This window comes from Pongo pygmaeus, chromosome 20 (genome assembly GCF_028885625.2).
Source record: "Pongo pygmaeus isolate AG05252 chromosome 20, NHGRI_mPonPyg2-v2.0_pri, whole genome shotgun sequence".
Classification (NCBI taxonomy): Eukaryota; Metazoa; Chordata; class Mammalia; order Primates; family Hominidae; genus Pongo; species Pongo pygmaeus.
The window spans coordinates 14,237,489-14,263,255 of NC_072393.2; the positions used below are offsets into that span (position 1 = coordinate 14,237,489).

Consider the following 25,767-nt stretch of genomic DNA (forward strand, 5'->3'; position numbering starts at 1 on the left):
GAACAGCTCTAAGAGGCTGAGCATGGTGGCTCATGCCTGTATTCCCAGCACTTTGGGAGGGTATGGCAGGAGGATCGCTTGAGCCCAGGAGTTTGAGACCAGCCTAGGCAATATGGCGAGACCTCATCTCTACAAAAAATACAAAAAAAACAAAAAAATTAGCTGGGCACAGCTGCACACCTGTAGTCTCAGCAACTCGGGAGACCGAGGTGGGAGGATCATTTGAGGCCAGGAGTTTGAGACCTGCCTGAGCAACATGGGAAGACCCCATAGCTACAAAAAATTTTAAAAATTATCCAGGCATGGTGGTGGGCACCTGTGGTCTCAGCTACTTGGGAGGCTGAGGTGGAAGGATTGCTTGAGCCTGGAGGGTTGAGGCTGCTGTGAGCTGTGATTGTGCCACTGCACTCCAGCCTGGGCAACAGAATGAGACTCTGTCTCAAAAAACAAAATAAAACCAAAAAAAGAAGCTCTAAGAGCTGCTCTGGTGGGAAGGAGTTTGAGGGGACAGAGACCTCCTTGCATGGCTTGAGCACCCCTGCCCTAGTGATACCGCAAGTCCCATCCAGAAACCTTGGGGGACATGGCAGCCCTGTGCCTTCACACCCAGGGGCTAGGCTATCCGAACAACTCAGAGGAGTTTTCAGGACACACGAGTGCGGCACTTACCAGAGACAGTGACCACGATGTACTGCTGGGGTGCAGGCGAAGGGGTGGGTGCACCGGTTGGCTGCGAGGGTGCGGGTACAGCCGGGAGCTCCGTCACGTACTGCTTCTGGCCGCCCGGTGGCTGTGCCTGGGGCTGGGGGCTCTGCAGCTCGGTGACATATTGGGGCTGAGGGGTGGCAGCAGCGGTGGGTGGCTGCGGGGGCTGGGGTGCCGCTGGGGGTGGTGGCGGTGGCGGCTGGGGCTGGGCTTGTGGCGGGGCCTGTGGCGGCTGGGATGGTGGCGGGGCTGCCTGTAGCTCAGTATATGCCTGTGTTGCCATGCCAACGGTGGGGAAAATGATAATAAATAAGGCTTTTTTTTTTTAATTCCTTGGGAAGAAAGACGGGGAGGGGGGAGAGAAAAACAAAACAAAACAAAAGAAGGAAAAACAGGAATTAATCCACAGGCAGAGAAAACAGGGGCAGCTCTGGGCTCCCTGGAGATGTGCTTGGGTTCATCACTAACTTAATTAAATCCCCAGGCTGGTGGCCAGAAATATCCAACCCGTCACTGCAGGAGGACCAGCTGTAGACCAGGGCTGGAGCCCCACTCCACACCCCCACTCACCCCAAGCCAGGATTCCTGCCTTCCCAGTCCCTGGTACCCAGAGACCCCCACATCCACGTTAAGATCGCATTTCCCCACACTGCGGGGGAACTTGGGCCCGTGTGGTTGCTCTGTGCCCTCACCCAGAGAAAAATGGTATGGTTCTCACTGGGTCACTCTCAAATACCAGGGGCTGCCCCCTCCCTTGCCTCCATCTCCTTAGCTGACGACCCTAAGTGGGCACTTCCTGAGGGCTCCTGTAGGCCAGGCATGGGGCTGGGCACTTTCCCTATGTTAGTTCATCTTTTAAAAATATATATTAGGCTGGGAACAGTGGCTCACGCCTGCAATTCCAGCACTTTGGGAGGCCGAGGCGAGTGGATCACTTGAGGTCAGGAGTTCGAGACCAGCCTGGCCAACATGGTGAAACCCCCTCTCTACTAAAAATACAAAATGTGCTGGGCATGGTGGTGCATGCCTGTAGTCCCAGCTACTTGGGAGACTGAGGCAGGAGAATCACTTGAACCTGGGAGGCGGAGGTGGCAGTGAGCCAAGATTACACCACTGCATTCCAGCCTGGGCGACACAACAAGACTCTGTCTAAATATATATATATATGTGTGTGTGTGTGTATATTTTTTTTTACTTATATATTGAAACATACATATACATATATATACATATATAGTACATATACACACACATATATATATACTATATACATACATGTACACAGGTATATTTATATATTGTATATGTATATTGAAATATGCGTATGTACACATGTATATTGAAATATGCATATATGTACATATGTACATATGCGAATATACATATGTACATATGTACAAGGAGAAGACCATCTTCCTCCAGCCCCTGCCCTCCCCAAATTCCTTTCTGCCACAGTTAGAGGGGAGGAGGTTCCTCACACCATCGGGTCCAAATCTGGCCCAGCTCGGGTACTCAAGTCACTGTAGCCAACGACCCTTTCATCTGCCTGGCGTCAGACCCTCACCCACATGAACCCTGATGCTGTGTCTTAACTCATGAACATATTACCAACCTTCTTCTGGGCCTCAGTTTGCCTGTCACCTGGGGATAACGAGAACACCCAATTCATCAAATTGCTACAAATATCCAATGAGATCAGGCCAGGCATGCTGGCTCACACCTATAATCCCAGCCCTTTAGGAGGCCTAGGCAGGTGGATCATCTGAGGTCAGGAGTTCGAGACAAGCCTGGCCAACATGGCGAAACCCCATCTCTACTAAAAATACAAATTGAAATATACATATGTACATATGTATTGAACTATATGAATTATACATATATAGAACTATATGAAATATACATATATGTACACGTGTATGTGCGTATATACATACACGTACATATATGTACATATGTATATATACATCAAAATATACATATATATAATAATTTTTTTCAGAGATGGGAGTCTCATTATCATGCCCAGGCTGGTCTTGAACTCCTGGGCTCAAGCTATCCTCCCACTTTAGCCTCCCAAAAAGTGCTGGGATTCTAGGTGTGAGCCACCATGCCCGGCCTATTTCATTTTAAACTTTCCAACAACCATGTCTGGGTTTGGGTTCTGTCTGCTAGATAGGGAGCTGAGGCTCAGAGAGGTTAAGGTGCTTGCCCCAGGCCATACAGCAGGGAAGTGGTGGCAGGGCTGCGTTTGAACTCTGGGTGTTCTATGCTCCTGACTCGTCAGTTTATTGCCGGAAAGCAGAGTCATGGGGAAAGCTGCCTCCCAGGGACCCGTGCCAGTTCCCTACGTGCCTGCCATCTGGACTTGGGATTCTTGGCTGAGTAGCATTCCCAGTGGGAAGGTGTTTGAGTCCAAAAAGCCCCTGTGAGCTGCATGGGGCCACAGGGGCTTTTTGGGCCCTCTGCCCGGGAGCAGTTATGGGTCTTGACACCAGACGTAAGCTCATCAGTGGGACAGTGCCCTTCTGTGGCCAGGGGCGACGGGGCTGGGAGCAGGCCCAGGCTGCACTGAGAACCTGGCAGCTGCGGCTGACCTCAGAACAGGGCCGGCCTTGGCCGAGCACGGTGGCTCACGCCTGTAATCCCAACACTTTGGGAGACTGGGGTGGCTGTATCACCTGAAGTCAGGCGTTCAAGACCAGCCTGGTCAACACGGCAAAACCCCGTCTCTACTAAAAGTACAAAAATCAGCTGGGCATGGCAGCATGTGCCTGTAATCCCAGCTACTTAGGAAGATGAGGCAGGAGAATCACTTGAACCTGGGAGGGGGAGGTTGCAATGAGCCGGGATCTTGTCACTGCACTCCAGCTTGGGCAACAGAGTGACACTCTGTCTCAAAAAAAAAAAAAAAAAATTAAACGGGAGTGGTGGCGCCTGTAATCCCAGCTACTCAGGAGGCTGAGGTGGGAGAATTGCTTGAACCCAGGAGGTGGAGGTTGCAGACAACTGTGAGCTGAGATTGTTCCACTGCACTCCAGCCTCAGTGACACAGCAACACCCTGTCTCAGAGCAAAACAAAACAAAAGGAAAGAACAGTGCGGGTCTGGCTGCTAAAGGGTGTGTTCCTCTCCCAGGTGCTGGGCTGGGCATGGTCTCCCTCCGGCTCAGCCCCGCTGTAGCAGGGGATCAGCAGATGGTTTGGGGACCCTTGTACTCATGAGCCCTATTCCCAGGTCCAAAGCATTTGACGGACAGTGGGACAGAGGCACGAGTGGTTAAGAGGAAAGGCTCCAGCTCCGTGCTTTGGTGGCTCCTGCCTGGCCCCAGAAGACATTTGGGTCTGAGAGCCCTGCCTACAGCTGGCCATGACTCCGGGCAGTACTGCATCCTGGCTGGCAACTGGACCAGAGCTTCTTCTGCACTAACACTCAGCACCTATGTGCCACGATGTGCCCAGATGGCCCTCCAGCCGCAGGGTGACCCTCAAAGGAAGGAGGAGGTAAAAAACAACAACTGCTGTTGGTTGACCAGGAACCCCCAGACCCCTCCACTGAGGTCACCTCCTCCCGGCAGCCATGTGAGGGAGGCATCACCATGCCCAATTTACAGATGAGCTGAGCGAGGCTGAGGGGTAGGCTGCTGAAAGCCTCGAGCAACTGGTGAGGGGGGATTGAACCCAGGTCTCTCTGACCCCCAGATACATTCTGTCAGTCCCCAGCCCTACTCAGGATGCCAGGCACAGGGCTCATTTGCTTTTTTTTTTTGGAGATGGAGTATTACTCTGTTATCCAGGCTGGAGTGGAGTGGCACGATCTTGGCTCACTGCAACCTCTGCCCCCACGGATTCAAGCGATTCTCCTGCCTCAGCCTCCCGAGTAGCTGGGACTACAGGAGCCTACCACCACACCCAGTTAATTTTTGTGTTTTTAGTGGAGACAGGATTTCACCATGTTGGCTGGGCAGGTCTCGAACTCCTGAACTCAAGTAATCCACCCACCTCGGCCTCTCAAAGTGCTGGAATTACAGGCATGAGCCACCATGCCCAACCTTCATTTGCTTCTTAAGTCAGTACACGGCATCTTGCCGGCTCTTCCAACAGGGAGACCCAAGCGTCACCTGCAAAGGTTATGCCCCCGCCCAAGGTCGCAGTTAAGGGCAGCAGAACTGGCAAGGGGGAAGCCGGCCCGAGCAGCACAGAGGAGGCCGGTTCCCATCCTTCACGCCTCCCTGTGCCTCCCTCCCCCGGGATCCGGGTTCTGCTCTTGGATGCCAAACTCAAGAGGTATCCGAGTTAGCAGAGGGGCAAGGCAGGTGAGAAACAAGCCCTGGATGGGGATGGATGCGCCATGATTTGAACTTGGCTACCTCCTAGCTGTGTGACTTTTGAGGAGAGCCTCTACGGCTCCATCTGTGAAATGGGAGGACAGCTGGCCCTACCAGGCGGGGCTGCTGAGTTCAACCTGATCCTGTGGGCAGCGCGTGGCCAGGCATCTGGCATGCTATAAGCACGCAGGAAATGGCTCTGGCTCCCTTCACTGCCCAGGGCCCTTTAACACTGTTCCAGGAAAGATGAAAATACCTCCTGGCCCTGCCTCCCTTCCAGCATCCAGAGCTTTGTGCTGCTGAGGATGAAGGAAACAGGAGCTTACACTTGCCTCTTGGGTGTGCCCTCTGGGCTTGGGGCAGGCTCGGGAGGGACTCCAGGACCCTCCTGGCTGGCGGGAACAGAGCTGACAGGGCCCTGGGGCCACCCTCCGTGTCAGGTGAGGTCATTCTGGTAGGAGTAGAGGCAGGCAGGATAAGCTGTTTGGGGCCTTCCCACCTAGCAGGTGGCCAGCCTTAGTGCTCCGAGGCCCAGGGACTCGGGCAGCAGAGAAACTTGCCCACCGTGAGCGGGAAAAGGCTGCTGCCTGCCTTGAACAAGGCGAAGACCATCTTCCTCCAGCCCCTGCCCTCCCCAAATTCCTTTCTGCCACAATTAGAGGGGAGGAGGTTCCTCACACCATCAGGTCCAAATCTGGCCCAGCTCGGGTACTCAAGTCACTGTAGCCAACGACCCTTCATCTGCCTGGTGTCAGACCCTCACCCACATGAACCCTGGCACTATGCCTTAACTCATTAACATATTACCAACCTTCTTCTGGGCCTCAGTTGCCTGTCACCTGGGGATAACGAGAACACCCAATTCATCAAATGGCTGCAAAGATCCAATGAGATCAGGTCGGCCATGGTGGCTCACACCTATAATCCCAGCACTTTGGGAGGCCTAGGCAGGTGGATCAGCTGAGGTCAGGAGTTCGAGACCAGTCGGGCCAACATGGCGAAACCCCGTCTCTATAAAAATACAAAAATTGGCCAGGTATGGTGGCGTATGCCTGTAGTCCCACCTATTCGGGAGGCTGAGGCAGGAGAATCACTCGAACCCAGGAGGTAGAGTGTGCAGTGAGCAGAGATCACACCACTGTAATCCAGCCTGGGTGACTGGGTGACAGAGCAAGACTCTGTCTCAAGAAAAAAAAAAAAAGATCCAATGAGATCAGCTCAGCACCCAATAAACACTGATAAGTGGCAGGTGTTATTATTCATTCAACAAATATCCAAGCCAGGTTGGGACAGAGGAGGAAGGAGACAGGATCTTCAAGCTCTTGGGAGGGGACACCAAGAGAAAATCCAACCTAAGCTTTCATCGGCAACATCATGCAGATTCCTGAGCTCTACTGCCCAGTGAGTCTGAAATGGCCCCAGAGTCTGTTTTAGCTGGTCCCTTAGATGATTCTGAGGCAGACAGTCCTGACAGCACTCTCAGAAATGCTGGCCTTGGCTTTCTCAGCCCTAAGAGACCTGGCCCCTTGTGGCCCCTCCCACAAAGAAAGGGCTTTAAAAGCTCCTCACTTACTGGCTCTTTCTCCTCCTAGGAACACAAAGCCCATGGGCCTCATCCCTTCCACTCTGGGGCAAGAAGAGGAGGAAATGATTAATTTCTAAAAGGCTGAGCTCAAAAGGAGGAGGTGGGAGATCGAGGAACAACTAAACCAACTTCTCTATTGGAGGCCTTCTCAGCACTGTGATTATCAATCTTTTTCCTACAATTATTTGACCAACGAGCCCTTTTCTACCTTTTAAGGAGACTACATTAAGCAATTATACAGGTTTGTTCCCTAGAGAGAAATAAATCACATATACATACATAGCATGAGGTATTGCCCATATATTTGAGCATGAGAACCCTTTCTTTATGGAGCCTGGCACACAAAACAAGGGAATTACTTAACAAACTGTTCCTTGGCAATGAATCTGCCAAGAAAAGCACTAGTGGCTGCACCTATCTTCAAAGCCAGCAGCTGCTTATGAAGACTGTTTAAATCTATTACTTTAAATGAGTGCTTGGCAAAGTTCTGTAAAGGGCCAAGCAGTAAATGTTTTTAGTTTTGTGGCTAGTCTCTGCAGCAGCTATTCAACTGTAATGTGAAAGTGGCCATGCATAATAGGTAAACAAATGAGCAGGCTGTGTGTGAATAAAACTTTATTTCTAGACACTGAGATTTGAACTTCATGTAATTTTCACATATCATGAAATATAATTCTGGTGTTGATATTTCCAATAATTTAAAAATGTAAAAATCATTCTTAGCTCACCAGCCAAAAACAGGCAGCAGGCCATAGTTTGCTGACTCCTGTGTTGTTGTTGTTTTTTGTTTTTTTTTTTGAGGCAAAGTTTCACTTTTATTGCCCAGGCTGGAGTGCAATGGCACAGTCTCTGCTCACTGCAACCTCCGCCTCCCAGGTTCAAGTGATTCTCCTGTCTCAGCCTCCTGAGGAGCTGGGATTACAGGTGCCTGCCACCATGCCTGGCTAGCTTTTGTATTTTTAGTACAGATGGGGTTTCACCATGTTGGCCAAGCTGGTCTCGAACTCCTGACCTCAGGTGAACCTCCCACCTTGGCCTCCCAAAGTGCTGGGATTACAGGCATGAGCCACCGCGCCTGGCCTGACCCCTGTTTTGGATGCCAGATTCTCTAATCAAATGGTTACATCCTCAGCAAGGCCCTCCCAAAGATATAGAAAGAAAACTCACTCTCTTCATCTGTAGAATGGCTTCAATAATGAACTTGCAGAAGAATGGCAAAATTAAATGGGATGATGTGTGTTTCTCTCATCCTCTATATCCAATTCATTTAGAAGATTTGTCAATTATTCCTCCAAAATATATCCTAGAGGCCGGGAGTGGTGGCTTATGCCTGTGATCCCAGCACTTTGGAAGGCTGAGGCGGGCAGATCATTTGAGGTCAGGAGTTTGAAGCCAGTCTAGCCAACATGGCAAAACCCCGTCTCTACTAAAAATACAAAAATTAGCTGGGTGTGGTGGTGTGTGGCTGTAATCCCAGCTACTCAGGAGGCTTAGGCAGGAGGATCGCTTGAGTCTGGCGGGGCAGAGGTTGCAGTGAGCTGAGATTGTGCCACTGCATGCATACAAACACACACATACACATACACATACACACACACACACACACACGCACACATCTCCTAATGACTGGGCGCAGTGCTCACATCTATAATCCCACCACTTTGGGAGGCCAAGATTGGAGGATCACTTGAGCCCAGGAGTTCAAGACCAGCCTAAGCAACAAAGTGACGCCTTATCTCTATAAAAAACTGAAAAAATCAGCTAGGCATAGTACCCGACACCTGAAGTCCCAGCTGCTCGGGAGGCTGGGGTGGGAGAATCACTTGAGCCCAGGAGTTCCAGGCTTCAGTGAGCTATGACCACACCACCACACTCCAGTCTGGGCAACAGCACAAGACCCTGTCTCTTTAAAATATATCCTGGACAGGCATGGTGGCTCACGCCTGTAATCTCAGCACTTTGAGAGCCCAGGGCAGGAAGATTGCTTGAGGCCAGAAGTTTGAGATCAGTCTTAGCAGCATAGCCGAGACTCCATCTCGACAAAAAAATTTTAAAAATTAGGTGGGCGTGATGGCATGTGCCTATAATCCCAGCTACTCAGGAGGCTGAGGTAGAACTGCTTGAACCCAGGAGGCAGAGGTTGCAGTGAGCCTCTCTGCAAAAAAAAAACAAAAAAAACCAAAAAACTGCTGCAGATCCATTCCTGCCTCTCATGGCCTCGGCCCCACCTCTTCCTCCCACCTGGCATACTGTCCCCACCTGGCATGCTGTCCCCACCTGGCATGCTGTCCCCACCGCCACTTTCATGGCTGGCTTCTCCTCCTTATTCAGGTCTCAGCTCATACACACTTCCTTGGGTCTGAAGGTACCCTCAGGCACATACTACTATTTCATTTGCTTCCTGACACTGTGTTTCCCTGTTGAGTTTATTTTCTTTCTTTCTTTTTCATTTCTTAGAGACAGGGTCTCGTTCTGTTGCCCAGGCTGGAGTGCAGTGGCACAATCACAGCTCACTGTAACCTTCAATTCCTGGGCTGAAGTGATCCTCCGGCCTCAGCCTCCACAGTATATGGGACCGCAGGCTTGTGCCACGACACCTGGCTAATTTTTTAATCTTTTTAAGAGATGGGGGTCTCGCTATGTTGCCCAGGCTGGTCTCAAACTCCTGGGCTTAAGTGATCCTCATGTCTCAGCCTCCCGAAGTGCTGGGATTACAGGCATAAGCCACTGCGTCTGGCTGGATTTATTTTCTTCCTCCTAGTTCCTCTTCCCTCCATGACTGGAAAGGTAAGCTCCCCACAGGCAGAGACCTGGTGGGCCTTGCCCCTCACTCTGTCTCAGCTCCTAGAAAACTGACAGGCAAGGCCAGGAGCAGTGGCTCACACCTGTAATCCCAACATTTTGGGAGGCCGAGGTGGGCAGATCACCTGAAATCAGAATTTCAAGTCCAGCCTGGCCAACATGGTGAAACCCTGTCTCTACTAAAAATACAGAAATTAGGCTGCTGCGGTGGCTCACACCTGTAGTTCCAGCACTTTGGGAGGCCAAAGCGGGTGGATCACCTGAGGTCAGGAGTTCGACACCAGCCTGGCCAACATGGTGAAACCCTGTCTCTACTAAAAATACAAAAATTAGCTGGGCGTGGTGGTGGGTGCCTGTAATCCCAGCTACTCGGGAGGCTGAGGCAGGAGAATCTCTTGAACCTGGGAGGTGGAGGTTGCGGTGAGCCAAGATTGCGCCATTGCATTCCAGCCTGGGCAACAAGAGAGAAACTCCGTCTCAAATAAACCAAACCAAACCAAAACAAAAATGAGCCAGTCTTGGCGGCAGGCATCTGTATTCTCAGGTACTCGGATGGCTGAGGCAAGAGAATTGCTTGAACCTGGGAGGTGGATGTTGCAGTGAGCCAAGATCGTGCCACTGCACTCCAGCCTGGACGACAGAGTGAGACTCTGTCTCAAAAAAAAAAAAAAAAAAAAAATTAGCCAGGCATGGTGGCAGGCATCTGTAATCCCAGCTACTCAGGAAGCTGAGGCAGGAGAATTGCTTGAACTGGGGAGGTGGAGGTTGTGGTGAGCTGAGATCACGCCACTGCACTCCATCCTGGGCGACAGAGTAGGACTCTGTCTCAAAAAAAAAAAAAAAAAAGAAAACTGACAGGCAAATAGTGGGGGTTTTGACTCTTACTGTCCAGGCAGCATAAATGATGCACCAGAACACACTGCTAGTGAGCATCAAAGGCAGGTTCCAGTCTATCCACTGCTGAGACCATGTGAGAAAGTTACTTTCTCCTGCCAGAAGCCGGATTGTGCTACAGAGCCAGGCAATGCCTTCTGGTCCGGAACAGGCCTGGGAAGCAGACGGGAGAAAGTCTCGCCTAGGAAGACCACGTCCTGTGCAGCTGCTATCGAAGGCAGCATCTCTGGGAGGGGCAGCCTGGCCATCCCCTTCCTCAAGATGCTCAGGTACATGACAGAGGAGAAGGGTGAGGACCTCGGCTCCAGAGACACCATTCCCAGCTCCCCACCGTTCCCACAATGTCCACATCCCCGCTCACCCAGCTGCCTCCTGGAAGGCTTGGGACTGAGTCTGGTCCTGAGCCCAAGTAGCATTTTTTTTGCGTGTTTTGAGACAGTCTTGCTCTGTCACCCAGGCTCGAGTGCAGTTGCATGATCTTGGCTCACTGCAACTTCCATCTCCCCGGTTCAAGGGATTCTCCTGCCTCAGCCTCCTAAATAGCTGGGACTACTACAGTCATGTGCTACCACACCCGGCTACTTTTTTTATTTTTAGTAGAGATAGGGTTTCACCGTGTTGGCCAGGCTGGTCTCGAACTCTTTACCTCAAGTGATCCACCCACCTTGGCCTCCCAAAGTGCTGGGGAGTGAGCACCCAAATTGAGCCACTGTGCCCGGCCAGGATTTTTCTTTCTAGTGACTCTCCCAAAGCCGGAGAACAGCCATTCAGCAGCCAGGGGAGTGACTTTCCAACTACAAACTGGATTCCTGGTATCCAGCTTCCTGGATCCCCGTCATCGACCCACACAGCCCAGCAAGCGAGAAGCAAGTCAACCTTTAAAGCCATGAGGGCTCTCACTGGATTCAAAATGATAAAAATAAAAGCCAACGGTGTATTTCCAAGGGTTGAACAGGAAGCGACAATCACCGTCACAGCAGAGGCTAACATAACTACGTTAGCAATTACTTTGTATTTAGTTAGTTTCAGCAATTCCTATGTATTTGATGTTCAACAGGTATTATTTTCTGGGATCCATAGCACAGAAACATGAGATTGAAAGGATTACCAAGGATTACTGCCCCTAGATGAAAGGAGGGGAAACTGAGGCCCAGAAAACTTAAGTAACTCACCTAAGAGCACACAGCTAGAAAAGCTGACTGTTTCAAGTCAGCTTCAAATCAACCTAGTGTTCTCTTCCTAGTCAAATGACTCCTCAGGCCCTTCACCTGTAAATGTAACTGGTGACTGAGGCAGTCAACAAGACCAGATAATTGGTAACATCACTTTCTGCTCAGTTAGCTTTTTTTTTTGAGACAAGTCTCACTCTGTTGCCCAGGCTGGACTGCAGTGGCCTGCGATCTCAGCTCACTGCAACCTCCGCCTCCCAGGCTCAAGCAATTCTTGTGCCTCAGCCTCTCGAGTAGCTGGGATTACAGGCATGTGCCACCACGCCTGGCTAATTTTTTGTAGAAACAGGGTTTCACCACATTTGCCAGGCTAGTCTCAAACTGACCTCAGGTGATCCGCCCACCTCAGCCTCCCGAAGTGCTGGGATTACAGGCGTGAGCCACCACGCCCAGCCTGCTCAGTTAGCTTTTTTAAGAAGGGCTAGCCGGGCACGGTGGCTCACGCCTGTAATCCCAGCATTTTGGGAGGCCGAGGCAGGCGGATCACGAGGTCAAGAGATCAAGACCATCCTGACCAACATGGTGAAACCCCGTCTCTACTAAAAATATGAAAATCAGCCGGGCATGGTGGCATGCGCCTGTAGTCCCAGCTACTCAGGAGGCTGAGGCAGGAGAATCACTTGTACCCGGGAGGCGGAGGCTGCAGTGAGCCAAGATCAAGCCACTGCACTCCAGCCTGGCCATAGAGCGAGACTCCGTCTCCAAAAAAAAAAAAGTGCTGATGATCCTTCTAGCAACTTGGCATTTCTAGCTCTTTTGTTTGTTTTACTGAAAGTTAATCTCCACCTGTCCTAACTTTCAAAGAGTCCCTACCTCCTCTAAAAAGGGCCAGGCCTAGAAAAATTACCTGGAGAAGTGAGGACCCACCAACCCCCACCAGACCAATCTCAAACTATTGGGAAAAAGCCTGAAATGATCCTTTTCCTTGGAATTTATTGAGTGATTTAAAAGGAAATGGCTGCAGTTTCCACATCGACACTAAGCTCAAAAGCAAGATGGAGAATAAGCCAAGTAGACTTGGCCTGGCTGGCTACTTAAAAAAAAATTCCTCCCCGAGCTGGCAGGATATTGTCACCCCAAAAAGCAGTGGCAAAGATTCTCCTCTCACAAATATGGATAGCTTCCCCTTCCCTCTGACCACTCCTGCCCACGTGGCCCTAGAGGCTGGGACCTTGTCAGTGACATGTGACTTGGTTGACACTCATTTGACACAAAAACATGTGTCTGGCCAAGAGAAGCGGCTTTAAAAAATCTAAGAAATTTCCTCAGGCGCCACTTGCTCCCCCATTCCCAGTAGGGGAGACCTCGATGGGCAGAACCCAGAAACGTCCCATCTCCAGGAACAAACCCCCGCAACCTCAAACCAGGAAACATCAGGTCTCAAACAGCAGCCCAGAGAAAAGCACTCAGGTTTCTGTTCCTCTAAAGCAGTCCCTCATGATCACTCCTCCCTACCATGGACTTTGATTTCTGCAAACCAAATCCTCCACGCTAAAGCCAAATCGACTCCTAGCTCCTCCATGAAACTCTGCTTCCTCTCTGCTTCCTCCCAGAGAGATGGTGGCAGGTTTAGGAGTGGGCTGCAGTGTTGAAATCAGGACTAGCTGACAGTTATTTTATCAAACCACATTCAGAAACGGTAGATACGAGGAAAAGGTTCAAAGATAAGCCGTAAGTGAAATTCCTGGAAGGAATGAGGAGTCTCCGTACTGCAGGAAAAGGGCGATGTCAATGATTCTCCCCATTTTACAGGATGGAAAACTGAGGCCTCAGATGGACAAGCACTTGTCCAAGTTCTGAGTCCTGGGACAACTGCAAGGCTCTTAAGGAAGAAGGGAGTCGCTTAAGGATCTGGAAGGCGGACCGGGTGGTGGCTGCCCACCCTGGTTCCCGAGGTGGAGGTTGGGGAGACCCAGCCGGCCCCGCCCATACCTTCCCTCCTGGTCCCACCCACCCACCTTGGCCCCGCCTCGTCCCTCCCTCGCTCCCATTGGCCCAGCCTCCCCAGGCCCGCCCCTTCGCGCTCCCGACATATAAAAGCCCCCCGCCCCGGCCTGCCGACCTCCACTCGCCGCGGGCCTGCGAGCGCCCGCCCCTCACGGGGGCCGGGCCGCGGGGACGGGGGCGGGTGGTGTCGTTCCAGCCGGGCCCCGGCCCCCTCCCCCACGGTCCAGACAGTAGCCGCCGCCATTTTGACCGCCCGCCCCTTCCCCCCGGAGTGTGATTACAGAGACACCCACCGCCCCGGCCCCGCCGCCCACCCCGGCCCGGCCAGCCACCCCGGGGCCGCCCTGGTTACCTCCGCTTCTCCCCACTTCTGTCTGCGGAAAGGCTTTTCGGAGGTCTCGGAGTCGATGTTGGGAAGGGGAGGGGACGTGCTGGGGTCCCCGGGCCGGGCCTGGGGGGTAGGGGTGGGGGTCGGCCGGGCGGTGGTGGTTGTTGTTGACTCGCGTTGCCGGGTTGCTTGGTCGCCACGACTACCGTGGCTATGGCGCCTCCGTTTCCCTCACCGGGGCAACTGTTGCTACCCACCCTTGTTACGTCACGCGCGTGGGGCGGGGCCCGGGGGTGATTGGCGGCAGCCGGAGAAGTGATTGGACGGCGCTAGGCCTTGCCGCTAAACTATTGGTTCCGATGAACGCTTTTCAACACCCTCTCGACTTCCCGGCGATCTGATTCGTCAGTATGAATGCCCATCAAAAGAAACTGACCCCTCAAAGGCAGCCGGGCCCGTCACTCCAGCAGGGAAGCAGCTGGCTAAGAATAAAGGGGTGGGACTCGTGAGGACAGGATTGGTTTGCAGATGTAAAACCGGCCTCCTGGTTCAACTAAAGGGACGTCAATCTACCAAAGGTTTGCCGCGCTCTCTGGTTGGAGGCCGTGCGCATGCTCGGCACGCAAGGCCGATTGGGAGTTGTAGTCCGCTCTTGCGTACGCTTTACATGTCTTACCAAATTAAAAAGGCGAGAAAGGAAGACTCCGCTCCAGACTTCTCTCTCGCTCGGTGGGCCAGTTTCTGGCCTCTTGCGCTGACGTCAGGGAAGGAATGCAGTGACGCAGCGCAGCCCCTCTGTGACGACAGCGGCGAAGGCCGGACTCGGGGTTCGATGACGTCACTGGGCACGCGTCCACCTTCCTCACTGTCCGTGGCCCCGTCGGGGTTGGGTGGACGCGGGAGGCCGCGGCGGGGTTCGATCCCAGCTCCCACCCGCTGGGGTGACATCCTCCTCCGCCCAAGCCGGCCACACAGCGCGGCCGCCGCGCCCTCTCCCGCCTCCCGGTCCCCTCCAGCCGGAAAAGGTCACCGCTGCCGGGGTGACTGCGGCTATCTCTGCCCCGCAGGCGGTGCGGCCGCCCTGGGAAAGGTCTCTGCAAGGCGGGGGACTTCATTAGCGGCTTCAACCGCGATAGATAAGCAAAGGTCAGCTCCCGGCCCAGCCCAGGGAGCTCGGTCCGCCCAGGAGAGCTCACCACAACCCCCGCCACACACACACCTACCACACATAACGCTCCTCTGTGCCTCAGTTTCCTCAAGGGACTGTCCGGGTGCTGCAGGACGAGAAGAGACAGAAACAGGGCCCGGACTAGGGTGAACATCTTGGGAGCGAAAACTCAGTCATCAAGATAAATAATCTAATTCAATATTTGTTAAATATCCAAATTAATGGGAAAAAATAAATCTATGATGAACAAAACATCACAATTTTAAATAAAGACAGGATCCGCCAACACAGGGATTAAGGTGAGATGAGCTGTGCAAGCTCAGGGTCAGATCTTGTGTTTAAAATAAATTTATTATTATTTTTTGACATGGAGTCTCACTCTGTCGCCGAGGCTGGAGTGCAGTGGCGCAATCTCGGCTCACTGCAAGCTCCGCCTCCCGGGTTCACGCCATTCTCCGGCCTCAGCCTCCCGAGTAGGTGGGACTACAGGTGCTCGCCACCACGCCCGGCTAATTTTTTGTATTTTTAGTAGAGACGGGGTTTCACCGTGTTAGCCAGGATGGTCTCGATCTCCTGACCTCGTGATCCGCCCGTCTCGGCCTCCCAAGGTGCTGGGGTTACAGGCGTGAGCCACCACGCCCGGCCTACTTTTTATGTTTTAAATATCAATTATCTTATGACTGAGCTCTTTGGCCTTCTGTTAAATTTTGCATTCTCATCCCAGGTAGGCCCTAGAACAGCAAGGGGAAAAGAAAACAGGCTCAGACAGCCCTGAAGTCTAATGCCAGCCCTGCTGTGTGGCATTCAGAAAGTGACTCCACCTAAGTTTGTTTCCTAATTCAACCAACATTATATTTCCTCGGTGCAAGGCCCTGGGCTGTAAAAGTAAAGAAAGGTGATTTCATTTATGGTGGCTCACACCTGTAAATCCCAGCACTTTGGGAGGCCAAGCTAGGAGGATTGCTTGAGCCAAGGAGTTCAAGACCAGCCTTGGCAACAAAGCAAGACACCCGTCTCTACAAAAATTAGCCGGGCATGGTAGTGTATGCCTGTAATTCCAGCTACTCCGGAGGCTGAGGTAGGAGGATTGCTTGAACCCGGGAGGTGGAGGTTGCAGTGAACCGAGATTCTGCCACTGCACTCCAGCCTGGGCGACACAGCGAGACTTTGTCTCAAAAAAAAAAAGCAATTAGCTAGGCGTGGTAGCATGCGCCTGTGGTCCCAGCTACTCTGGAGGCTGAGGCTGGCAGGATTGGTTCAGCTCCGGAGGTAGAGGCTGCAGTAAGCAATGATTGTGTGGTCCAGCCTGAGTCTCAGAAAAAAAAGGAAAAAAGGAAAAAAAAGAAAGCAAACAACTCCCTTGACTTTGCATTCTAGGATGTGATACACAATAAACAGATAAATATGTAAGATAGGCTCCTTAGAGTCCTGAGAGCAACATAAAGAGAGTGGAGTAGGAGAATGAGAGGATGCTGTAGCCAGTGTTACCTGAGGGGGGGTCCCACAGAATGAGCCGGAGTGGTGAGAGACGAAGCAAGCCTCATAAATCCAGGTGGAGGGGCTGGGCGTGATGGCTCATGCCTGTAATCCCAGCACTTTGGGAGGCCAAGTTCAGGAGTTCGAGAACAGTCTGGCCAACATGGCGAAATCCCGTCTCTACTAAAAATACCAAAATAGCTGGGTGTGGTGGCACGTGCCTGTAGTCCCAGCTACTGGGGAGGCTGAGGTGGGAGAATCACTTGAACCTGGGAGGCAGAGGTTGCATTGAGCCAAGATCACACCACTGTACTCCAGCCTGGGCAACACAGTGAGACTCCGTCTCAAAAAAAAAAAAAAAACAAGAAGGTGGAGAGAACTGCCTTCAAAGCTGAGAACAGGAACTACTGCTAAAGCCAGGAGAGATAAGGTTGTAGAGGTAATAATAGCCACATAATTCCCAGCGAACCCAGCAAAGTGGAACAGTCCCCGCTCTTGACAGGTGTGCAATGGAGGCCCAGAGAGAGGAAGTAGGTGCCGCCTCTGCCAGAGGCGTGTGAACCAGAGCAACTCCATCTTGAACAGGAACTGGGTAAAATGAGGCTGAGACCTGCTAGGCTTCATTCCTAAAAGGTTAAGACATTCTTAGTCACAGGATAAGAATAAGACAGGAGGTCAGCACAAAATACAGTTCATAAAGACCTTGCTGGCTGGGTGCAGTGGCTCATGCCTATAATCCGAACCCTTTGGGAGGCGGAAGCAGGCGGAACACTTCAGGTCAGGAGTTCCAGACCAGTATGGAAAATATGGTGAAACCCAATTTCTAATAAAAATAGGAAAATTAGATGGGCGTGGTGGTGGGCGCCTGTCATCTCAACTACTTGGAGGCTGAGGCAGGAGAATCGCTCGAACCCGGGAGGCAGAGTTTGCAGTGAGCCAAGATCACCCCACTGCACTCCAGCCTGCGTGACAGAGTGAGACTCCATCTCAAATAAATAAATAAATAAATAAAAATAAAGAACTCGCCGGGCATGGTGGCTCACGCCTGTAATCCCATCACTTTGGGAGGCTGAGGTGGGCAGATCACGAGGTCAGGATTTTGAGACCAGCCTGGCCAACATGGTGAAACACCATCTGTACTAAAAATGCAAAAATTAGCCGGGCATGGTGGCGTGCGCCTGTAATCCCAGCTACTTGGGAGGCTGAGGCAGAAGAATTACTTGAACCCGGGAGGTGGAGAGTGCAGTGTGCCAGGATCACGCCACTGCACTCCAGCCTGGGCGACATTGCGAGACTCCGTTTCAAAAAAGATAAAAATTTAAAAAATAATTTAAAAAAATACATAAATAAAGACCTTGCTGATAAAACAGGTTGTAGTAAAGAAGCCGGCTCAAAGCCACCAAAACCAAGATGGCCATGAGAGTAACCTCTGGTCCTCACTGCTGCACTCCCACCAGCACCATTACAGTTTACAAATGCCATGGCAACGCCAGGAAGTTACTTTATATGGACTAAAAACGAGAGGCATGGAATAATCCACCCCTTGTTTAGCATATCATCAAGAAATAAGGCTGAGCGTGGTGGCTCACGCCTGTAATCCCAGCACTTTGGGAGGCCGAAGCTGGCAGATCGCTTGAGGTCAGAAGTTCAAGAACAGCCTGGTCAGCATGGCGAAACTCCGTCTGTACTTAAAATACAAAAATTAGCCAGGCATGGTGGCGCACGCCTGTGATCCCAGCTACTCAGGAGGCTGAGGCAAGAGAATCGCTTGATCCCGGGTGGCAGAGGTTGCAGTGAGCCAAGATCGCACCACTGCACTCCAGCCTGGGCAACACAGAGACTCCATCTCAAAAAAAAGAAAAAGAAATACAGCCCTCGAGGCTGCTCTATGGAGTAGCCATTCTTTTATTCCTTACAAATTTGCTTCCACTTTACGGACTCACCTGGAATTCTTTTTTCTTTTTTTCTTTTTTTTTTTGAGACGGAGTCTCTCTCTGTCAACTAGGCTGGAGTTCAGTGGCACAATCTTGACTGACTGCAACCTCCGCCTCCCAGGCTCAAGCGATTCTTCTGCCTCAGCCTCCCGAGTAGCTGGGACTACAGGCGAGCGCCACCACGCCTGGCTAATTTTTGTATTTTTAGTAGAGATGGGATTTCACCATATTGGCCAAGCTGGTCTCTAACTCCTGACCTCGTGATCTGCCTGCCTCGGCCTCCCAAAGTGCTGGGATTACAGGCGTGAGCCACCGCGCCAGGTCCCGAATTCTTTCTTGCATGATATCCAGGAACCCTCTCTTGGACTCTGGATCAGGACCCCTTTCCTGTAACATCTCCACCCCAAGATCACGAAGCTGGAGGAACCAGAGCCCATCTCTTTTCATGGGACTTTCCAGTGCCCTGGGTGTGACCCTGGATGGGAGAAGAGGAGAAGCAGCAGCTCCAGTCTGCCCGGAATTGCCAGCTGAGTCCCAGCCCTGACAGTACCCCCAAGAATTAATGAAAATTCCAGGCAGGCAGTGCCCAAGAATGAATCCCAGCTGGCAAGACAAGTCACATCAGGGTCCCAGGACCAGCCATGGGGTCTTCATTGAGGGGAAGGAAACTAGAAGCCCTATTTCCACCTCCTACCCATTTCTCCAATTCCCAGAAGTAGCTGGACCAAGCCTGGAGACCATGTCGTCCATCAAAAATATTCAGCTGGACGCGGTGGCTCACACCTGTAATCCCAGCAGTTTGGGAGGCCTAGACTGGCGGATCACCTGAGGCCAACAGTTTGAGACCAGCCTGGCCAACCTGGTGAAACCCCGTCTCTACTAAAAATACAAAAGTTAGCTGATGGTGGTGTGCGCCCATACTCTCACCTACTTGGGAGGCTGAGGCAGGAGAATGGCTTGAACCTGGAAGGTGGATGTTGCAGTGAGTCGAGATTGCGCCACTGCACTCCAGCCTGGGCGACAGAGAGAGACTCTGTCTCAAAAAAAGTTCATTGTAAGACTTTGTGGCTGGAAATGCAAGGCGGAGGCTGAAATGTTCTATATTTTTATCTGGTGGAGGTTGTACAGCATATAGTCGACCCTCCCTGTATCCACAGGTTACACATTGGAAGATTCAACTAACTGCAAATCAAACATTCAAATAGGCCGTGCTCTGGTACTGGTATAAAAATAGGCACATAGGCCGGGTATAGTGGCTGAAGCCTGTAATCCCAGAACTTTGGGAGGCCAAGGCAGGTGGATCACCTGAGGTCAGGAGTTCAAGACCAGTCTGGCCAACATGGTGAAACCCCGTCTCTACTAAAAATACAAAAATTAGGTGGGCGCAGTGGCGGGCGCATGTAATCTTAGCTATTTGGGAGGCTGAGGCAGGAGAATCACTTGAACCCGGGAGGCGGAGGTTGCAGTCAGCCCAGATCGCGCCATTGTACTCCACCCTGGGTGACAGAGTAAGACCCTGCCTTAAAAAAAAAAAAGAAAAGCACATAGACCATAAACCCAAATACTTAACAGCCAACTGATCTTCAACAAAGCAAACAAAAACATAAAAGGGGAGAAAGGACACCCTTTTCAACAGTAACGCCGGGATAACTGGCTAGCCACATGTAGGAGAATGAAACTGGATCCTCATCTCTCACCTTACACAAAAATCAACTCAAGATGGGTGAAGGACTTAAGTCTAAGACTGGAAACTATAAAAATTCTGGAAGATAACATTGGAAAAACCCTTCTAGACATTGGCTTAGGCAAGGATTTCATGACCAAGAGCCCAAAGGCAAATGCAATAAAAACAAAGATAAATTCCTGGGACTTAATTAGACTAAAGAGCTAAGTAACAGTCAGTAGAGCAAACAGACAACCCACAGAGTGGGAAAAAATCTTCACAATGTAAACATCTGACAAAGGACTAATACCCAGAATTTAAAATGAACTTCAACAAATCAACAAGAAGAAAACAAATAATCCCATCAAAAAGTAGGCTTAGGACATGAATAGACAAGTCTCAAAAGAAGGTATACGAATGACCAGCAAACGAATGAAAAAATGCTCAACGTCACTAATGATCAGGGAGATACAAATCAAAACCACATTGTGATACCACCTTAAACTCCTGAAAGAATGGCCATAATCAAAAAATCAAAAAAACAGTAGATGTTGGCATGGATGCAGTGATCAGGGAACCCTCCTACACAGCTGGTGGGAATGTAAACTAGTACAACCACTATGGAAAACAGTGTGGGGAGTCCTCAAGGAACTAAAAGTAGAACTACCATTTGATCCAGCAATCCCACTACTGGGTATCTACCCAAAGGAAAAGAAGTCATTCTACAAAAAAGATACTTGCACATACATGTTTATAGCAGCAAAATTTGTCATTGCAAAAACATGGACCCAATCCAAATGTCCATCAATCAGTGAGTGGATAAAGAAACTGTGGATATATATTCGATGGAATACTACTCAGCCATAAAAAGGAATGAATTAATGGCATTCGCAGCAACCTGGATGAACTTGGAGACTATTATTCTAAGTAAAGTAACTCAGGAATGGAAAACCAAACATTGTATGTTCTCACTCATAAGTGGGGAGCTAAGCTAGGAGGATGCAAAGGCATAAGAATGACACAGTAGGCTTTGGGGATACAGTGGGGGAAGGGTGGGAAGGGGTGAGGGATAAAAGATTACAAATAGGGCGCAGTGTACACTGCTCGGGTGATGGGTGCACCAAAATCTCACAAATCACCACTAAAAACATGCTCATGTAACCAGACACCACCTGTTCCCCAATAACCTATGGAAGAAAAAAAAAGTTTTTTAAAAAAAGAGGCTGGGCGTGGTGGCTCACGCCTGTAATTCCAGCACTTTGGGAGGCCGAGATGGGCGGATTTTTTTTTTTAAGAGACAAGGTCAGGAGATCGAGACCATCCTGGCTAACACGGTGAAACCCCGTCTCTACTAAAAATACAAAAAATTAGCCGGGCGTGGTGGCGGGCGCCTGTAGTCCCAGCTACTCGGGAGGCTGAGGCAGGAGAATGGCGTGAACCCAGGAGGCAGAGCTTGCAGTGAGCCAAGTTCCTGCCGCTGCACTCCAGCCTGGGTGACAGAGCGAGACTCCGTCTCAAAAAAAAAAAGAAAAACCCAAACAGTCCATGCTTGGTGGCTCATGCCTGTAATCCCAGCACTTTGGGAGACCAAGGTGGGAGGATTACTTGAACCCAGAAGTTCAAGACCAGCCTGGGCAACATAGCAAAACTCCATCTCCACAAAGAAAAAAAAGTAATGGAAAAAGGTTCAAATAAATAATAACAGGCCAGGCATGCTGGCTTACGCCTGTAATTCCAGCACTTTGGGAGGCACAGGTGGGAGGACCACCTAGGTTGGGAGTTCAAGACCAGCTGGCCAACACGGCAAAACCCTGTCTCTACTAAAAATACAAAAATTATCTGGGCGTGGTAGCTTATGCCTATAATCACTTTGGGAGGCTGAGGCGGGTGGATCACCAGAGGTCAGGGGTTCGAGACCAGCCTGGGCAACATGGTGAAACACCGTCTCTACTAAAAATACAAAAATTAGCCAGGTGTGGTGGCACACCCCTGTAATCCCAGCTACTTGAGGGGCTGAGGCAGGAGAATAGCTTGAACCCAGGAGGCAGAGGCTGCAGTGAGCTGAGATCATACCACTGGACTATAGCCTGGGCAACTGGGCAACAGAGTGAGACTCTGTCTCAAAAAAAAAAAACAAAACCCGCCAGGCAAGGTGACTTAACGCCTGTAATCCCAGCACTGTGGGAAGCCAAGGTGAGTGGATCACTTGATGTCAGGAGTTTGAGACCAGCCTGACCAACATGGTGAAACCCTGTCTCTACTAACATTACAAAAATCACCTGGGCATGGTGGTGTGCGCCTGTAATCCCAGCTACTCAGGAGGCTGAGGCATGAGAATGGCTTGAACCCGGGAGGCAGAGGTTGCAGTGAGCCGAGATTGCATCACTGCATTCCAGCCTGAACAACAGAGCAAAACTCTGTCTCAAAAAAAAAAAAAAAAAAAAAAAAAAATTGGCCAGACGCGGTAGCTTACGCCTGTAATCCCAGCACTTTGGGAGGCCGAGGTGAGCAGATCACCTGAGGTCAGGAGTTGGAGAACAGCCTGACCAACATGGCGAAACCCTATCTCTACTAAAAATACAAAAAAAAAAAAAAAATTAGCTGGGCGTGGTGGCCGTTGCCTGTAATCCCAGCTACTTGGGAGGCTGAGGCAAGAGAATTGCTTAAACCTGGGAGTCAGAGGTTGCAGTGAGCGAGACCATGCCATTGCACTCCAGCCTGGTCAACAGAGCGGGACTCTGTCTCAAAAAAAAATTAAAAAAAGAAGGAAAAAGATCAATAATCCAAAAGTATACTAGGCAAGGGAGGTTACCAGAGAGTAAAGAGGAAACTAATGGTCCTTAAACACATGGGACTTTGCTCTGCCTCGCTTGTGGTCAGGAAAATGCAAATTTTCTGTACTCTGAGATACTATTTTTCACGTCATGTTGGCAAGAAACTGAAGTTCGATAACACGCTCTGTTGGTAAGGCTGTAAGGCAGCAGAACTCTTACCCATTGCTAGAGAGAGTGTGAGTCGCTCTAACACCTGAGGGGGAATATTTGTCAATATGTGTAAAAATTACAAATGCACACAGTCTTTGAGCCAGAAATCCCGCTTCGGAAAATTTATCCACAGAGACACTTGCATATGTGTAAAATGATGTTCTGTATGGCGATGTCAGCCTAAGAACAAACGAGTGGAAAAGCTGTCCATCTCTGAGAGTGAAATTAACTATAAAGCATTCACACAGCAGCATGCTATGCGGCTGTGAAAAAATAAAAATAAAAAATAACAAGGATGCAGCCAGGCACAGTGGCTCATGCCTGTAATCCCAGCACTCTGGGAGGCCAAGGTGGGCCTATCACTTGAGGTCAGGAGTTCAAGACCAGCCTGGCCAACATGGTGAAACCCCATCTCTACTAAAAAATAAAAACATTAGCTGTGCGTGGTGGCATGCACCTGTAGTCCCGGCTACTTGGGAGGCTGAGGCATGAGAATTCCTTTTTTTTTTTTTTTTTTGAGACGGAGTCTCGCTCTGTCACCCAGGCTGGAGTGCAGTGGCACGATCTCGGCTCACGGCAAGCTCCACCTCCCAGGTTCACACCATTCTCCTGCCTCAGCCTCCCAAGTAGCTGGGACTACAGGCGCCCGCCACCACGCCCGGCTAATTTTTTGTATTTTTAGTAGAGATGGGGTTTCACCGTGTTAGCCAGGATGGTCTCGATCTCCTGACCTCGTAATCTGCCCGCCTTGGCCTCCCAAAGTGCTGGGGTTACAGGCGTGAGCCACTGAGCCCGGCTGAGAATTCCTTGAACCTGGGAGACAGAGGTTGCAATGAGCCGAGATGGCGCCACTGCACTCCAGCCTGGGCAAGAGCGAGACTCCGTCTCAATAAAAAATAAAATAAAATAAAATAAAATAAAGTTTTGTTAAGAGGAGATCTCCAACACTTGTTAAGTCATGTGGAGAAGCAACATTCAGAAGAATGTGTAGAACATGCTACCTTTTAATGAAATTCTAGGCCAAGCATGCTGGCTCATGCCTATAATCCCAGCACTTTGGGAGGCCGAGGTGGGAGGATCACTTGAGCCCAGAAGTTCGAGACCAGCCTGGGCAACATAGTAAGACCTCGTCTCTAGTGAAACCCAACAGGATCTTGCTCTGTCACCCAGGCTGGAGTGCAGTGGCACAATCATAGCTCACTGTAGCCGCCAACTCCTGGGCTCAAGTGATCCTCCCACCTCAGCCTCCCAAGTAGATGGGACTACAAGCACACGCCACCACCCTGGGCCAACTTTTAAAAATTCTTTTGGAGAAATGAAGTCTCAGCCAGGGGTGTTGGCTCATGCCTGTAATCCCAGCACTTTGGGAGGCTGAAGTGGGTGGATAGCAAGGTCAGGAGTTCGAGACCAGCCTGGCCAACATGGTGAAACCCCATCTCTACTAAAAATACAAAAATTCGCTGGGCCTAGTGATGCCCACCTGTAATCCCAGCTACTTGGGAGGCTGGGGCAGGAGAATCTCTTGAACCTGAGAGGCGAGGGTTGCAGTGAGCCGAGATCATACCAGTGCACTCCAGTCTAGGTGACAGAGCAAGACTCCATCTCGGAAAAAAATTTTTAAAAGGCCGGGCGTGGTGGCTCAGGCCTGTAATCCTAGCACTCTGGGAGGCCGAGGTGAGTGGATAGCCTGAGGTCAGGAGTTTAAGACCAGCCTGGCCAACATGGCGAAATGCCATCTCCACTAAAAATACAAAAATTAGGGCAGGCACGGTGGCTCACGCCTGTAATCCCAGCACTTTGGGAGGCCGAGGCGGGTGGATAACTAGGTCAGGAGATCGAGACCATCCCAGCCAACATGGTGAAACCCCGTCTCTACTAAAATACAAAAAATTAGCCGGACGTGGTGGCGTGTGCCTGTAATCCCAGCTACTCCGGAGGCTGAGGCAGGGGAATCCCTTGAACCCGGGAGGCAGAGGTTGCAGTGAGCTGAGGTCGCACCACTGCATTCCAGTCTGGTGACAGAGCGAGACTCTGTCTCAAAAAAAAAAAAAAAAAAAAATTACCTGAGTGTAGTGGCAGGTGCCTGTAATTCCAGCTACGCAGGAGGCTGAGGAAGGAGAATCACTTTAACCCAGGAGGTGGAGGTTGCAGTGAGCCGAGATGGCGCCACTGCACTCCAGCCTCTGCAATGGGAGGGAGACTCCACCTCAAGAAAAAAAAAAAAATTCATAGGGGTAGAAAGTAGTATGGTGGTTGCCAGGGGTAGAAGGAGGAAGGATGGAGAGATAGTGTTTAATGGAGACAGAGTTTTGGTTGGGGAAGACAAAAATGTTCTGGAGATGGATGATTGCACAATAATGTAAGTGTGGGTAATGCCACTGAATCATACACTTAAAAATAGTTAAAACAGCCGGACGTGGTGGCTCACGCCTGTAATCCCAACACTTTGGGAGCCCGAGGTGGGGAGATCCCCTGAGGTCAGGATTCAAGATCAGCCTGGCCAACATGGTGAAACCCCGTCTTCTACTAAAAATACGAAACACATTAGCTGGATGTAGTGGTGCACGCCTGTAATTCCAGCTACTCGGGAGGCTGAGACTGGAGAATCTCTCGAACCCGGGAAGCGGAGATTGCAGTGAGTCAAGACTGCGCCATTGCACTCCAACCTGGGCAACAAGAGCAAAACTCCATGCCGAAAGAAAAAAAAATGTTAAAACGGTAGATTTTAC

General features: G+C 50.7%; 1 protein-coding gene across 6 annotated transcripts in view; it reads right to left on the bottom strand.

The window, feature by feature from the left end:
- RFX1 (regulatory factor X1) overlaps positions 1-13,966 on the bottom strand; it is a 45,535-nt gene extending 31,569 nt beyond the window's left edge. For 4 of the 6 annotated variants that reach the window (XM_063658711.1, XM_063658710.1, XM_054461686.2 and 1 more), the window contains exons 1-2: positions 13,838-13,966; positions 670-1,037 (exon numbers count right to left, since the gene is read on the bottom strand). In XM_063658711.1, the coding sequence (XP_063514781.1) occupies positions 670-988 (319 nt within the window). In that variant the 5' untranslated portion in view covers positions 989-1,037; positions 13,838-13,966. Of the gene's footprint in view, positions 1-669; positions 1,038-5,839; positions 6,040-13,837 lie in introns of those variants that run through there. The other 2 variants (XM_054461683.1, XM_054461684.2) reach the window with 2 other exon arrangements.
- Between the last annotated feature and the right edge of the window lie 11,801 nt (positions 13,967-25,767).